This window comes from Colobus angolensis, unplaced genomic scaffold, assembly GCF_000951035.1.
Source record: "Colobus angolensis palliatus isolate OR3802 unplaced genomic scaffold, Cang.pa_1.0 Scaffold426, whole genome shotgun sequence".
Taxonomy (NCBI): domain Eukaryota; kingdom Metazoa; phylum Chordata; class Mammalia; order Primates; family Cercopithecidae; genus Colobus; species Colobus angolensis.
This window is the reverse complement of record NW_012117666.1, coordinates 751403-765460: the sequence shown is the minus strand read 5'-3', so window position 1 is coordinate 765460 and position 14058 is coordinate 751403. Positions and strand designations below refer to the sequence as shown.

General features: G+C 53.5%; 1 protein-coding gene across 1 annotated transcript in view; it reads left to right on the top strand.

The window, feature by feature from the left end:
- Nucleotides 1-14058, top strand: part of CEP104 (centrosomal protein 104kDa) — a 40092-nt gene extending 26034 nt beyond the window's left edge. The window contains exons 15-21 of the mRNA XM_011956853.1: nucleotides 1957-1993; nucleotides 2284-2350; nucleotides 3106-3214; nucleotides 4989-5127; nucleotides 5307-5374; nucleotides 12444-12534; nucleotides 13317-14058. Coding sequence (XP_011812243.1) covers nucleotides 1957-1993; nucleotides 2284-2350; nucleotides 3106-3214; nucleotides 4989-5127; nucleotides 5307-5374; nucleotides 12444-12534; nucleotides 13317-13432 — 627 coding nt within the window. The 3' untranslated portion in view covers nucleotides 13433-14058. The remainder of the gene's footprint in view (nucleotides 1-1956; nucleotides 1994-2283; nucleotides 2351-3105; nucleotides 3215-4988; nucleotides 5128-5306; nucleotides 5375-12443; nucleotides 12535-13316) is intronic.

The following is a 14058-nucleotide window of genomic DNA, read 5'->3' as shown; positions in this document are numbered from 1 at the left end:
CGGGCTGCACAGCGCTGTCTGTCCCGGGGTCGCCTGTGCTGACGGGCTGCACAGCGCTGTCTGTCCCGGGGTCGCCTGTGCTGACGGGCTGCACAACGCTGTCTGTCCCGGGGTTGCCTGTGCTGACGGGCTGCACAGCCTCCACACAGCTGTCCTGAGAGCCTGCAGCTCCTGCTCATTGGCTGGGTGTTTATGGAGCGCCTCTCTGTGCCAGGCACCATCTGGCTGTGGAAATACAGCAGGCAGCAAAGCAAAGTCCCGCCCTCATGGAGCTGGGGCTCCAGGGAGGAGCAGACAAGGGAGAAAGACCCAGGCAGTGGGTCCCTGCTGCAGGGTGCTAGGGGCCATGGGGTGCTGGGGCCTCGAGGCCAGTACAGGCCTGCGCCTCCACACAGGGCCTGGTGAAGGCCTCTCCCAGGAGAATGATGGGATGGGATGGTTTTTTCTTTTTTTTTTTTATTGGGGTGAAATACGCAGAGTGTAAATCTTAGCATTTTAAGTGCAGACTGCGGTAGCATGGGGTGCTCTCACATTGTTGTGCAATCATCACCACCATCCATCTCCAGAACTTTCAGAATTTACATATTAAGTCCTTTTCTGGTTCTAAAATCATACTCTTGGCCACAGTGACTCACTCCTGTAATCACAGCACTTTGGGAAGCTGAGACAGCAGGATCACTTGATTTCAGAAGTTCAAGACCAGCCTGGGCAACACAGTGAGACCTCATCTCTACTAAAACTTAAAAAAAAAAAAACTTAGCCAGACATGGTGGTGAGCACCTGTAATCCCAGCTACTCAGGAGGCTGGGGCAGGAGGATGGCTTGTACCCAGGAGCCCAAGGCTGCAATGAGTTGTATTTGCACCACTTACAGCCTAGGCAACAGAGTGAGACCCTGTCTAAAAATAATGATAATAGGAATAAACCTGTGCTCTTTTGGGGGGCAGGGTGGGTGTCTGTGGAACTAGAATCGCACTGCTGCATGTGTTTTCCACAGTCAGTGGTTGAGTTTGAGAGAAATTACTAGCATGTAAAATTGAATTTTCTATAAGTGTAATAGACAGTATTCTTCTTTATAATGCATCATTTAAGTGCCATCTATAGAGCGACCAACTTGTTCCTGTTCCCCTCAAGCCTGAAAGTCTCAGGGAGTCCCCTCAGCACCCTCACGCTGAGATGGTGTGTCCCCTGCGGTTTTCAGTGTTGACGGAGACTGCAGTGGTGCTGGGGAGTCTGAGGGGCTGGGAGAAGACGTGATGGGGTCTCTCAAGGCTAGGAGGGCTGCTAGGACGAGCTTAGGAGTTACCTGACAGAGAAGGGCACGCAGGTGCGTCATGAGCCACTGGGAGGCCAGGTGGAAGGGATCTGTGGCCACAAGAGTTATCTCCACAGAGTGGCAGGGCTGAGGGCCCAAGGGGAGGGGCTTACGAGAGAAGGGGAGAGGGAGTATCCACGCCTCTTTTGAAGACAGGGCATATTGATTGATTCCTCTTTCCAAAAGTTTAGTTATTTTTTGATAGAAATTCTTTTTTTTTATTTTTTTATTCTGAGACAGGGTCTTACTCTGTCACCCAGGCTGGAGTGCAGTGGGTGATGTCAGCTCACTGCAACCTCCACCTTCCAGGCTCAAGTGATCCTCCCTCCCCAGCCTCCTGAGTAGCTGGGACTACAGGGCACACCACCACACCCGGCTAAGTTTTGTATTTTTTGTAGAGACAGGGCTTTGGTTGCCATGTTGCCCAGGCTGGTCTTGAACTCCTGAGCTCAAGCAATCCACCACTCACCTTGGCCTCCCAGAGTGCTGGGATTACAGGCATGAGCCACCTTGTCCAGCCAGTAGAAATTCTAAAACAAACCCAGAAATGTGCTTTCATGATCAAAACGTATCCTCAGCAGGCTCTCACTCACACTCACACTGCAGCCCTTTGTCCCTGACCTTACTGTTTTTGTGTTTTAGGAAAAAGAAAGTGATGCTGTGAAGCCAAAGAATCAGGGTATGTAAAGAACTGGGGTGCACAAAGACTTGGGGTGTGTAAAGAATCGGGGTGTGTAAAGAATCAGGGTGTGTAAATACATGTCATGGAAGCTCCGTGTGGAAACGGCTTCTGTCCATTCAGCAAGTATCGCTGCACACCTGCTGCACCTCAGCCATCTCCCAGCTGAATGGAAAACACTGCTACCTTTTCACTTGTATCATGGTTTTATAGCTCACATCAAACTGCTTACTAAAATTTTGAAAATCATTTCTATAAAAAAGTTATTTAAATTGTTTTAATCTCTTCAGACATTCAAGGAGGGAAAGCAGCCCCTGCCGAAGCTCTGGGAATCCCGGATGAGCACTATCTAGATAAGTGAGTCGCGCTGTCTTCCACCCCCATATGACGGTCAGGCTGACGGGCGCTCTCCAGATAAGTGAGTCGCGCTGTCTTCCACCCCCATATGACGGTCAGGCTGACGGGCGCTCTCCAGATAAGTGAGTCGCGCTGTCTTCCACCCACTGTACAATGGTCAGGGCGAGGAGCCGCACAGAAACCCTGGAAAGGGAACACATCCTCCCTAGTTGGCCCTTCGTAGTCATCGTAAAAGGTAGGAAATGTGCCTTCCCCACTAACCAGCATCCACTCTGAGTCAGTGAAGACAACTTTCCTCTGTTGCCCCAATGGAAGTTGCCAGTCTGTTTGTCAAAACTGTTGTAGCAGGCACAGAATATCACAGCAGCAAAATTCTTTTTACTCTACAGCAGCCAGGACAGATCTATAAGAATGTAGGGTCTTTGTCTTATCTTTTTATAGTAACTTAAAATATCCTTTCTGCTTGATGATGCTGAGTGAAAGTCTGGAAGGATCGTACGCCCATTGATTTCAGGTACCTCCTTGGCGAGGGCTTTCTTATCGTGCTTTAACACATGGCACAGCCAGCCTCCACTGCTGCCCGCAAGGGAGGCCCAGCCCAGGCCCCGCAGAGCAAACTGAGGCAGTTCGGAATGAGAGGGAAACTGCAAACAACACAGGGACTGCGGCGATTGAGAATTTCGGGACGTGGGAGCAGAACGGCCGTCGGTGGAACTAGATCCTTACCTTTATTTCCTGCTTTTCTTTCCTTTCAGTTTGTGTATTTTTTGTGGGGAAAGGAGTGAATCCTTCACAGAAGAAGGTCTTGATCTCCACTACTGGAAGCACTGTCTCATGCTGACAAGATGTGACCACTGCAAACAGGTCAGGCCAGGTGCACAGCTGCCCAGCTGCTTGCATGAGCATGAACACCTGACGGTTGAAAGACGGAGTCACAAAGCTGTCCCAAGGCTTAGTATTTTCAGAGAGGTTGTGAGAAAAGTAACTGAAACCTAACACACCCCTGAAAAACGCATGCGAGTCATTCCATATGACAGCCCAGTGAACCGTAAACATGCTGTGCCACCACCTCCCCTCAGGGCTCTTCCCAGAGTCAGCAGGGGCCTGATTTCTGACACCACAAATGGGTGCTCCTTGCTCTTTGAGCTTTATAGAAACAGAACCATGTGGTGTCATGTTGGATTTCTTGCTTTGTCGTGTCCACAGCACCTTCATCCATCTGCTGCTGTGCACGAGGGCTGTGTCCAGTTTGGGACCATGACGAGCAATGTTGCCACAGCGTTCTGGTGTCTTCCAGGAGGCACGGGAATGCACTTTCTTGGGTTCACAATGTGTTGTGGGATTGCGGGGTGTGCTGATGCTCAGTGGGGCTGCCCAGGAGTACTCCAAAGGGATTATGCCCAGGCACTGCCACCAGCAGCACGGGCACTGCCTCCCTTCCCACAGTGCCCCTGCGGCCACGTCTCCTGCTGCCTTGGCAGGTGCCCAGTGTGCCTGTCCCTGGTGAAGATGAGGTGGAGCACCGTCCTTTTGTCTGCAGGCATTGGCTGTCCTCCTGCAAAGCGCCTTCTGGTTTCTCACCCATTCACCTCGGGTTGCCCATGTGTTTTTATTGGTTTGGGGCCATTCTTTATCCATGTGGATGTGAGTGCTTGGTCAGTCGCATGAATTGTGACCGCCCGCTCCCGCCGCACAGCACGCGTCTTCGCTGCCTTAAGTGTCTTGAGGAAGACTCATTTTTAATGTTAGCATTGCCTGCCTTACCAGTGTGTCCTGTGTAAGGAGTCTTCCCCGATCCCCTGTATTAGGCCTTCCTTACATTACTAGAAAGAAATACCTGGCTGGACACGGTGGCTCATGCCTATAATCCCAGCATTTTGGGAGACCGAGGCGGGCGGATCACCTGAGGTTAGGAGTTCAAGACCAGCCTGACCAACATGGAGAAACCCCATCTCTACTAAAAATACAAAATTAGCCGGGCGTAGTGGCGCATGCCTGTAATCCCAGCTACTCGGGAGGCTGAGGCAGGAGAATCGCTTGAACCCAGGAGGCAGAGGTTGAGGTGAGCCGAGATTGCACCACTGCACTCCAGCCTGGGCAACAAGAGTGAAACTCTGTCTCAAAAAAAAAATCCCTAAGACTGGGTAATTTATGAAGAAAAGAGGTTGGACTGGCTCACAGTGTGTCAAGTCCTGTGACACAAGTCATTCCTGCCAGAGACACCAACGTAGCAGGAGAATCTCTTACAAGTCCTCTGTGGTCCTGTTTCTGTGCACATTCTTAGAACTAGCTGGGAGCCACGATTTGAGCCCCGGGCCGCACGTGTAACCATTGAGCCCCTCTGTCCTCATCCGAGTCTCACGCTCAGGTCGACCGTAGCTTCCCCCATCCTTTACCGTGGCCCCTGCCCGATGCTAAGGCGACAGGAAAGGAAGGACATGGGGTCTTCAGCAAAGTATCACAAGTGACTCCAGATAGTCTGTGGGCAAATGCCAAAGATAGAAGCCTGTGGCTCACTTCATGCACAGGTGACACAGATTTCCCTGGGCAGAGGGAGGCGCCCACAGGCTCTGCAGGCTGGCCAGAGGGCGCTTCAGCTTTCTCAGCAACATGCCTCGCTCTGTATTTCAAAATCCAGGTGGTGGAGATATCCAGCCTGACGGAGCACTTGCTGACAGAATGTGACAAAAAAGACGGGTTTGGAAAGTGTCACCGTTGCAGCGAGGCTGTTTTCAAGGAAGAGCTGCCCAGACACATAAAAAAGAAGGAGTGCAACCGTGAGTGCCCTTCCCAGGCCCCCATGCCCGGCGCACCAGCTGTCCTCCTGGAGAAGGTGCCACTGCTCTTGGGCCTCTGCAAGGGCTTGGTGAATTAAAGAGCACCGGCGGGCAGGCCAGCAGCATGTCTTGTCACCTGTCATTCAGGGAGTGACTGAGTCTTTTTTAAATCATTTCAGCTGCCAAACCAGAGAAGCTGGCAAACCGGTGTCCTCTGTGCCATGAGAACTTCAGCCCTGGAGAAGAGGTGAGGGGCCTAGCGGGGGAAGGGGCCAGTGAGGTAGGTGACACACCTGTGGATGACGGTGGTGGTGACGGTGGTGGTGACGGTGATGGTGGTGGTGGTGGTGGTAGTGCTGGACCACAGCCACAGAGTACAGCACACGAGTGTTCAGGGAGTGCACAGCGTCTACTGAGCCGTGTCTGAATAGTTCTTCCGTTTAGCTACGTGTTCACATGATTTCCTTCCCTATGTTTACAAATGGTTTGTCGAGGAGCCTCAACTCACTGAGGCCCAGCCTGTGTCACCGGGATACAAGCATGAGATGGTTTTATTTTGTTCTGGTCATTGCCTTTATCCAGATACTGAGGCCCTCAGTGACACCTTGGCCAGATTCTGTAGCACTGAAGTCCCTTTTGCCTAGTAAAACCTAGGCCTGTTTGGGTAAACGATTCTCCTCCCTACCTGATTCCAAGCTCTCCTCCCGGCCCCAGTGCGCTGCACTGTGACTCCGCAGGCTTAGTGGGGACGGCTGGCTCGCACGTGCCCACCCTCCGCTTCCCCATGTGCCCGGCTCCTCTGGCATTGGAGGCGACGAGGAGGGACGTGGGTGTGCAAGGCTCCGTGGCAGTTATTCTGGCCCTGTCTGACACGATGGGCTGGCGGTGCCCTCTTTATGCCAGGCAGCGAATGCTGAGTCCTGGGGCCCTGCTCAGGACCCAGTTTTGGAATCTGGCTCAGCCACTTCCACTCCAACCTCCTTAGCTCCTGCCACCTGCTGCATATCACTGTGTCCTGCTGCTGCCTCCCCTTGTCCCAGCTTTTCAGCAAGATGGCTCCAACCCAGCCACTGTAGCTTTCTCTTAACCATGGGAAACTCACACACCAAACAGAGAAGACAGCCCCCAGCCACTCTCAGCCACAGTGTCTACCCAGTTATCTGGCTCTGTCTGTCTGTCTGTCTGTCTGTCGATCTCTGTCTCTCAAAATTTGAAATGCATCACAAAGTACACGGAAAAGTAACAGAAATCCTCCGGACTCTCCCTTGTAGCGGTCACTGAGCTTGAGCAACTAGCAGCTCAGCCAGTCTTGCCTCTCCCGTGCCCCCACGTGCTTCCCTCTCGTGTAACGTTGAAGCCAACCCAGACAGCATGTCGTCTTATCTGTAAATGTTCCCATACGGAGCTTTCGGAATCGGGACTGTTTTACGTAGCCACAGCCTCAGCCTTCCTGTTGACATCGGTCCCATTGCCGCATCTCGTCAGCTCAGAAGCATTTGATTGCCGGGATCCATAGAAGGCCCACACACGGTGCCTGGTCGGTCTGTTTTGAACAAGTTCATTCTCTTCAGTTTTTTTTCTTACGATTCACTTGGCAAAGGAAGGAGGCTGTTTGCCCCATAGGGCTTACCATCGTCTGGATCTGCTGACTACGTCCCCTTGGGGGTGCTTAACATGTTTCTCTGTCCCTGTACTTCCTGTAAACAGGAGGTTGGATCTCTGGCCTCATCAGGTGTGCACAGGCTCGGTGTGGGTGTGGCCGCTTCACAGGCAATGCTGGCGTGTCCCCCAGGAGGCGCGTGATGTGTCTGACGGCGGCAGCTGCTGATGCTCAGAGCCTAACCCACTGACCCAGGAGGGGCCTCATTCTGTCATCCCTCCTTCGTTCATCTGCTGGGGTATTCCCCTAAGCAGAAGCTCATCCACTCTGTGGTTGCCCTGGGTTAGACTTTCTACTGGAAAGGTAGAATGAAGGTTTAACTCTTCTCCTTGGTTTACTGGTGTTCAGAATAGTAAGCTGGGTCACTAGCATCTTCCATGCAGCTAATTTGTTTTGTTTTGTCTGTAGTGTCATTATGAACCATGGATTTAAATTATTTGATGTGTTCCAGTCACTGCAGTTACCATGCTTAGTGATGCGTGAATTATCCCAGCTCTGGCCTGTGGCAGACTCTTCAGCTGGGCCCCTGAGGCCTGGATGAGACCCACGCAGCCTCAGAGAGTTCCCTCCTGTTTGCTGCATTCCTGCCCCGGACCTGGAATCAGCCATCTGGTCACAGAGGCCTGGTTCCCATTAGTGGGACTGGATGTCTCAGGACAGCGCTGGGGGCCTCATGCCCATCGCTGCTGGGTGGGTCGCTGTGGCTGGACTGTCAGTGGACACAGCCGGGAGAAATCAAGGGAAGTAAGCTCTGTCACTCACGCACACACACTTCCCCTTCCCGTTCTGAGCTGCAGGCTTCATTTAACCTTGTCTCTCCCAACATCTGTGTCTCCTTTCTTACATCCATGGGCCCTGGTTCCTAACGGCCCAGGAGACAGAATTCAGGAATTGCAGGCGACCAATTCACCTTGGCCCCCACTGCACGTGGGGCAGCCCCGGCACAGTGGGACCTGCACCCCCGGCAGGAGATGCTGCTGGACATCAGATCTGTTCCCAGTTCTTGTCCTGACCACATCTTCCACTGGTAATGGGGGGCCCAGTGGCCTTCTGTTGGAGGGACTTGGGCGAGCCCTGGCTGGCAGTGCCACCAACTGTAAATACATTCATTTTATATTCCATTTCTAGGGGACTTTAAAGAATTAAGTTCTGTAATTACCGAAGACATGTTTCCAAGTCGATAGAATCAGGCATCTTGGAAGAACCCCAGACAGAGGCCGCCATCCTGCCCCGCTTCCATCCGCCTTCCTCCACCCCGGACAGAGGCCGCCGTCCTGCCCCGCTTCCATCCTCCTTCCTCCAGAGGCTGCTTTTCCTATGGGGCATCCTGCCCCTTTTCTGCCCAGTACAAGCAGCTCTCACTGCACATCTTTTCCCCTGGTTATTTCCAGGATGTAGGGGCCTTTGTGTTTGCATTCGAGTTGTTACCTTTACTCGTCCTTCCGTGCGATGCCCATCGTCCCCTCTGATTTCAGTTATTGCCATTGGTTCCCTACTAAGAGCAGTACTCAGATTCTCTCCAGTAACCACCTTTTCTTCCGTTCCTTCTTGTTCCCAACATCTGATTTGAATTGACATCCTCTTACAGATAGTACCTGTAAGGCTGTCAGCAGGCGTATCTCATGTGTCATCTGCTTTCCCTGTATCTAATTATCTACACTGCCGGGCCCATCACCTCACACCCTACAGCGTGAGCAGATAACAGGCACTCACTTATTACCTCATGGGTTCCCTGGGTCCAGAGCCAGGCTTTGTTCTCATCTGTGGGCCCTGCTAGGGAAAGACTCACTTCCAGGTTCATCCCAGCAGCTGGCAGTAATATGTTCTTGGGGGCTGTCAACCCGGAGCCACTCATCTCCTAGAGGCCCCCACCGTCCTCAGCACCAGAGGCCTCTCTGCTGGACAGCTCACTTCCTGGAAGCCAGCAGGAGACTCTACCACTCCAGCCTGCTGAGACACATCTTTCTAATTTTGTGTAAATTGTTTTGCCATTCGTTTTTCAGATATTTTTCCTCTCTTCAGCATTCCCTCCCTTCTCTCCTGCCTCAGTGTGAAGACTGCTCTCTCTGTTCTGTGGGTCACTGGGCTTTGTTCGGTGTTTCCTTTCTGTTCTAGTTGAACGGCCCCGCACCCTTTCTCCTTCCATCTCCGGTCCTCTGTTAAGTGAATTTTTCATTTCCAATCTTGTACTTTCCAGTTCCAGTATTTGTATTTGGCTGGGATTTCTTTACAGGTTTCATTTCTCTGCCGAGATTCACCTCTGTTCACTCATTAAGATCACCTGTTATTAACAGCTTTGCGGAGATCTAGTCTGCACAGCCTCTCCCCGTGTACGGATAGTGGGTGTTCATGTATTCAGGGTTGCGCAACCATCCACACACATTGGAACTTTCCCATCACCCAAAAGACGGCACTGCCTACGTGTCGTCCCTTTTCTCTCCAGCCCCTGGCAACCATCTGTCTAGTTTTGGTCTCCACGGATTTGGCTACTGTGGACATTTCCTGTCAATGGAATTGGACACTATGCGGCCTTTGTGTCTTTGACTTAACATGTTTTCAAGGTTTGCCCGGGTTCGAATAGATCAATAGCACTTCGTTGCACGTTTAAGTCCTCGAATATAGTAGGTATCTGCTTTAAAGTCCTTGTGTGCTAATCCTAACGTCTGGAATTTTTCTGCATGATGTGAAGGGGGGTAAACAGTGAAGTTCGACATCCTCCACACTGCTCAGAAGAAAGCTCCGAGTGGATCTTAGATTCAAATGTGAGAGGCCCAATTATGAATCTCTCAGGAGATGCTAGAGATAAGAAAATAGTCTTCAGAATAGGAAGGGATTTCTCAAACAGGACACAGAAAGCTTAAGCCTTGATGGAAGAGGCTGATCAATTCAGTTAGATAAAATGGAGAACCTTGGGGCAGAGTTTGGGTTTTGTAAAATGAAAAGGGATCTGGAGTTAAGCATCGTGAATGTGCTTAACACTACTGAACTATATACTCATTTTGTAATAAAACTATTAAATCGTAAAAGGTGAGAACCTCCTCTCCGTCAAAGGACATAAATAGCCTGAAAGGCAATACTGGGGATGAAAAGTCATTGACCGTTATTCTTCAAAGTGAGTGGAAGGCAATGCCCTTGCAGGGTTTGAGCGGAAGAGTGGGCATGACTTGGCAGGCCCCACGCCAGCCACTTTTGCTGCTCTGTTGAGAGCAGCCTGTGGGACAGAGAGGTCGGGTGGTAGCAGAGAGCTGAGTGGCAAGAAGGGTCAGATTCTGGACACGCGCTGCAGGCAGACCCAGGACTTGCCAGTGGAGTCCTCATGACGTGCTGAGGCGGTGACTGCGGTCAGGAACCCAGGGCGCTCAGGAACTTAGCCTGGAGCTGTGGAGTGAAAATGCCTGTCAGATGCGCAGGCCGGTAGACATATGGCTGCAGGTGGAAATGTGGGGTTTGTCAGCGTGTATAATAAGTGGGTTTAAGGTCATAATACTGGAAGCGCTCTCCTAAAGAGCAAGTGTAGACAGGCCCACAGGCTGAGCCCCAGGTAGAGTGGGAGTAAGAAGGCAAACCAGGCGCTGGGGAAGAAACACACTGGGGAGGAAGCCTGACGAGGGTGGCGTCCTGGAGGCCCCAGAGCACAGCCCATCAGAGAGGATGCCCTGCTGGCCTGGCTGGGCTCAGCTGATGACAGCTGCCCAGCTCTTGCATCTGCACTTGGCTACAGGGCAGTGAGGCAGCTCTGCTGGCCCTGACTGGGCTCACACACGTGTGCCTGGGGTCCGCAGCTGGAAACTGATCTAGGATGGTCTTGGAGGCAGCTGCGGCACCTCATCCTTGCTTATGTGTCTGACCCCAGCACGCCAGCCTGGGCATGGCATTCCCACAGCAGTGACAGAGGGCAACAGCAAGACGAGCCCAGGCACATGAGTTCATTTCAGCCTGCCCTGCCATGTGTCTGCCACTGTCCCATTGGCCAAAGCAAGCCACAGTCACCCAGATTCAAGGGATGGAGAGGGACCCTCCACCGCTGTGCTGTGGAGGGAGGAATTGGAGCCTTAGGGCAGGCCGTGTCCCTCCACAGGGGAGGGAGGAGCAAGCGCACCCCATATGCTGATGGGCCACATCCTGATGAGAAGGTGCCCCAGCTTTAGGGACACGAAGGTTGCTGGTGGCCTGGAGAGACGAGAACCCAGGCCTGCGTAGAGCAGCTAAAGCGGGACAGGAGTGGGCAGGGCTGGGGCTGCAAGTGCTCCAGCATCCTGAGGGCTACCGCAGGCAGCCAGAAACTGACAGCCACTGGTGACAGTGAGAGAGGAACCAGGGAGAAGTAGGGCTATGTCTAGTGGAGATCCTGGTCCACCAGAGAGTGGGAGAGAGGCTGGAGCAATGTCCCTGGGGAGTGTAGTTTGTTTTTGAGACGGACTGTCACGCTGTCACCCAGGCTGGAGTACATTGATGTGATCTCGGCTCACTGCAACCTCCGCCTCCCGGATTCAAGCAATTCTCCTGCCTCAGCCTCCTGAGTAGCTGAGATTAGCTAGTGGGGACATGAGATGCGCCACCATGCCCAGCCAATTTTGTATTTTTAGTAGAGATGGGGTTTCACCAAGCTGGCCAGGCTGGTTTTGAACTCCTGACCTCAGGTGATCCACCTGCCTCTGCCTCCCAAAGTGTTGGGATTACAGGCATGAGCCACTGTGCCTGGCTTCACGAGTGTTGTTTAAATAGAAGGGAAGAAACCAGGAACAACCCGAATGTCCAGAAGACTCGAGGAATCAGAAGAAAGGTCCCGCGTTTATATCCCGCAGGGGGATGGGATGAGCTCCCTGCCATGCAGACGGTCCCACAGGTGGTCCTGAAGGAAGGAAGCTGGCTGCCCAGGCAGTCAGGCCTACGTGAGCCCCGCGTTCTGCAGGGCGAGTGCATGTGGCGTGGCTCAGGAAGAACAGGGATAAAGAGAGTGGGGACCCCACGAGGAACCACGGGCAGCAGCCTGGCAGGGAGCCCACGGGGCCTGGTGCCTTCTATCTTCTGACCTGGAATGTAATCATGTGGGCACGCTGCTTCCCACCCTTGCATTGGCGTGCACGCTCTGCTGTGCTCAGAGACACTGACGCCAAGAGCCCTGTGTGGCTAGGTGGGGAGGTGAGATGTAGGCTCCCGCTGTGCTCAGAGACCCTGACGCCAAGAGTCCTGTGTGGCTGGGTGGGGAGGTGAGAGGTAGGCTCCCGCTGTACCCAGAGATGCTGACGCCAAGGGCCCTGTGTGGCTGGGTGGGGACGTGAGATGTAGGCTCCCACTGTGCTCAGAGACCCTGACGGCAAGGGCCCTGTGTGGCTGGGTGGGGACATGAGAGGTAGGCTCCCGCTGTGCTCAGAGACGCTGATGCCAAGGGCCCTGTGTGACTGGGTGGGGACGTGAGAGGTAGAGGCTGGCCTGGCGACAGGACTTGGTGCTTCCTGAGCTGTGCCCCACACAGATCACAGAGGGTATCACAGCATATCCGAAGGGAGGTGCCCAGGTGAGGGAGCCGTGCCTCTGCAGCTCTTGGTGGTGCAACCGCCCCTCGTTTTCAGCTTGCACAGTGAGTCCTATGGGTCTGGGGCAGCGCGCCAGGCCCATCTTACCTGATTAACACTGAGTGCCTCTTCCGCTGCAGGCATGGAAAGCTCACCTGATGAGCCTCGCCGGCTGCACCATGAACCTGCGCAAGACACACATTCTGCAGAAGGCCCCGGCACTGCAGCCAGGTGAGGGCCAGCGCCGCTGAGCGGGTGGAGTCTGCATCCCTCCATTTTGACTTATTCAAAAGACCATCCCCAGCCAGGGCAACATGGCTTTAAAAGCAAAAAAAATCCCTTTAAAAGCAAAAAAAAAAAAAAAGCATCCCAGCCTCTCTTCATGTTCTGGTTCCTTAGTAAGCAGGCTAATAATCATAATCGCGTGACCAAAATCCTTCACCTGCAAATGGGCTGTGCAGTGCGAAGGCTCTGCGGCTGGCCTAGGATTCACACTCCAGTCCTCCGCTCTTTCTCCATCACTGACACGAGCGTTTAGAATCGGGAAGCTGGCCAGGCACAGTGGCTCACGCCTATAATCCCAGCACTTTGGGGGCCAAGCCAGGCAGATCACTTGAGGTCAGGAGTTCGAGACCAGCCTAGTCAACATGGTGAAACCCTATAAAAAACTAGCCGGGCACAGTGGCGGGCACCCAGCTACTCAGGAGGCTGAAGCAGGAGAATTGCTTGAACCCAGGAGGTGGAGGTTGTGGTGAGCCAATATGGCACCACTGCCCTCCAGCCTGGGTGACAGAGTAAGACTCTGTCTCAAAAAAAAAAAGGAAACTGAAGAGTAGACCCCACCAGCCTCAGCCCTGGCTCCTGTGGTCGGGTGACGGCCATCAGCATGGGCCCTCGGATGTTGTTGCTCGGTGTCTGATCACTCCCAGCCACTCACACTGTGGCCACAGGTGCTGCACCTGGTCCATGGGTAGGAGCGCCCTCCTCATGTGGGTCCTGTGCTTGCTCTGCAGGGAAAAGCTCAGCTGTGGCTGCGTCAGGCCCCCCAGGGTCAAAGGCCGGAAGCAAGATCCCCACCCCAAAGGGCGGGCTGAGCAAGAGCTCCAGCAGGACGCATGCCAGGCGCTGACGCGGCGCTCGGGCTCCTTTGTCTCTGTAAGGGACGGAGCAGGTCTCCTGATTCTACACCATTTCTCCAGAACTCTCTGGCCTTGGTGACCCCATGCTGTGGTTGCTGTCCCCAGCTCCCAGCCATGCACACCTCTTACATGTCTGTGCCGTCAGCTCTTGTGCAAACGATACGTATGGAACTAACCAAAGATCCTGTGTGCAGCGCCAGGACCTGGCCGCACTGTACGTTAAGCCTTCGTAAGGGCTGTCTCAGGCCTTCCTTAGAAGCAGAAGGGGAGGCGTCCTGTTTGGAGAGAGCCAGAGAGCACCGCCTGGGGGGCGCTAGCGCAAGACCCTGGTCAGCACAGGCACAGTCCCGCTTTCCTTAGTGCTTGGAGCGATTTCCACAAAACATTCACCAGAAACCTTTTGCACATCGGTCTCTGCCACACGCAGTAGAATTTCCGCAGGGCTGTGGCTCGGCCAGCAGTGGTTCCAGGAGAGTGGCGGTGTGCACAGGCCTCCAGCCGTGCCTTCTCCCTGCAGGCCCCGTCCGCTAGGCCTGCTGCCCAGTGCACTCAGCCCCAGGTAGCAGAACTCACGTTCCCACTATAGCAAGAAATAAAGGCAAAAGAGAACATCTTT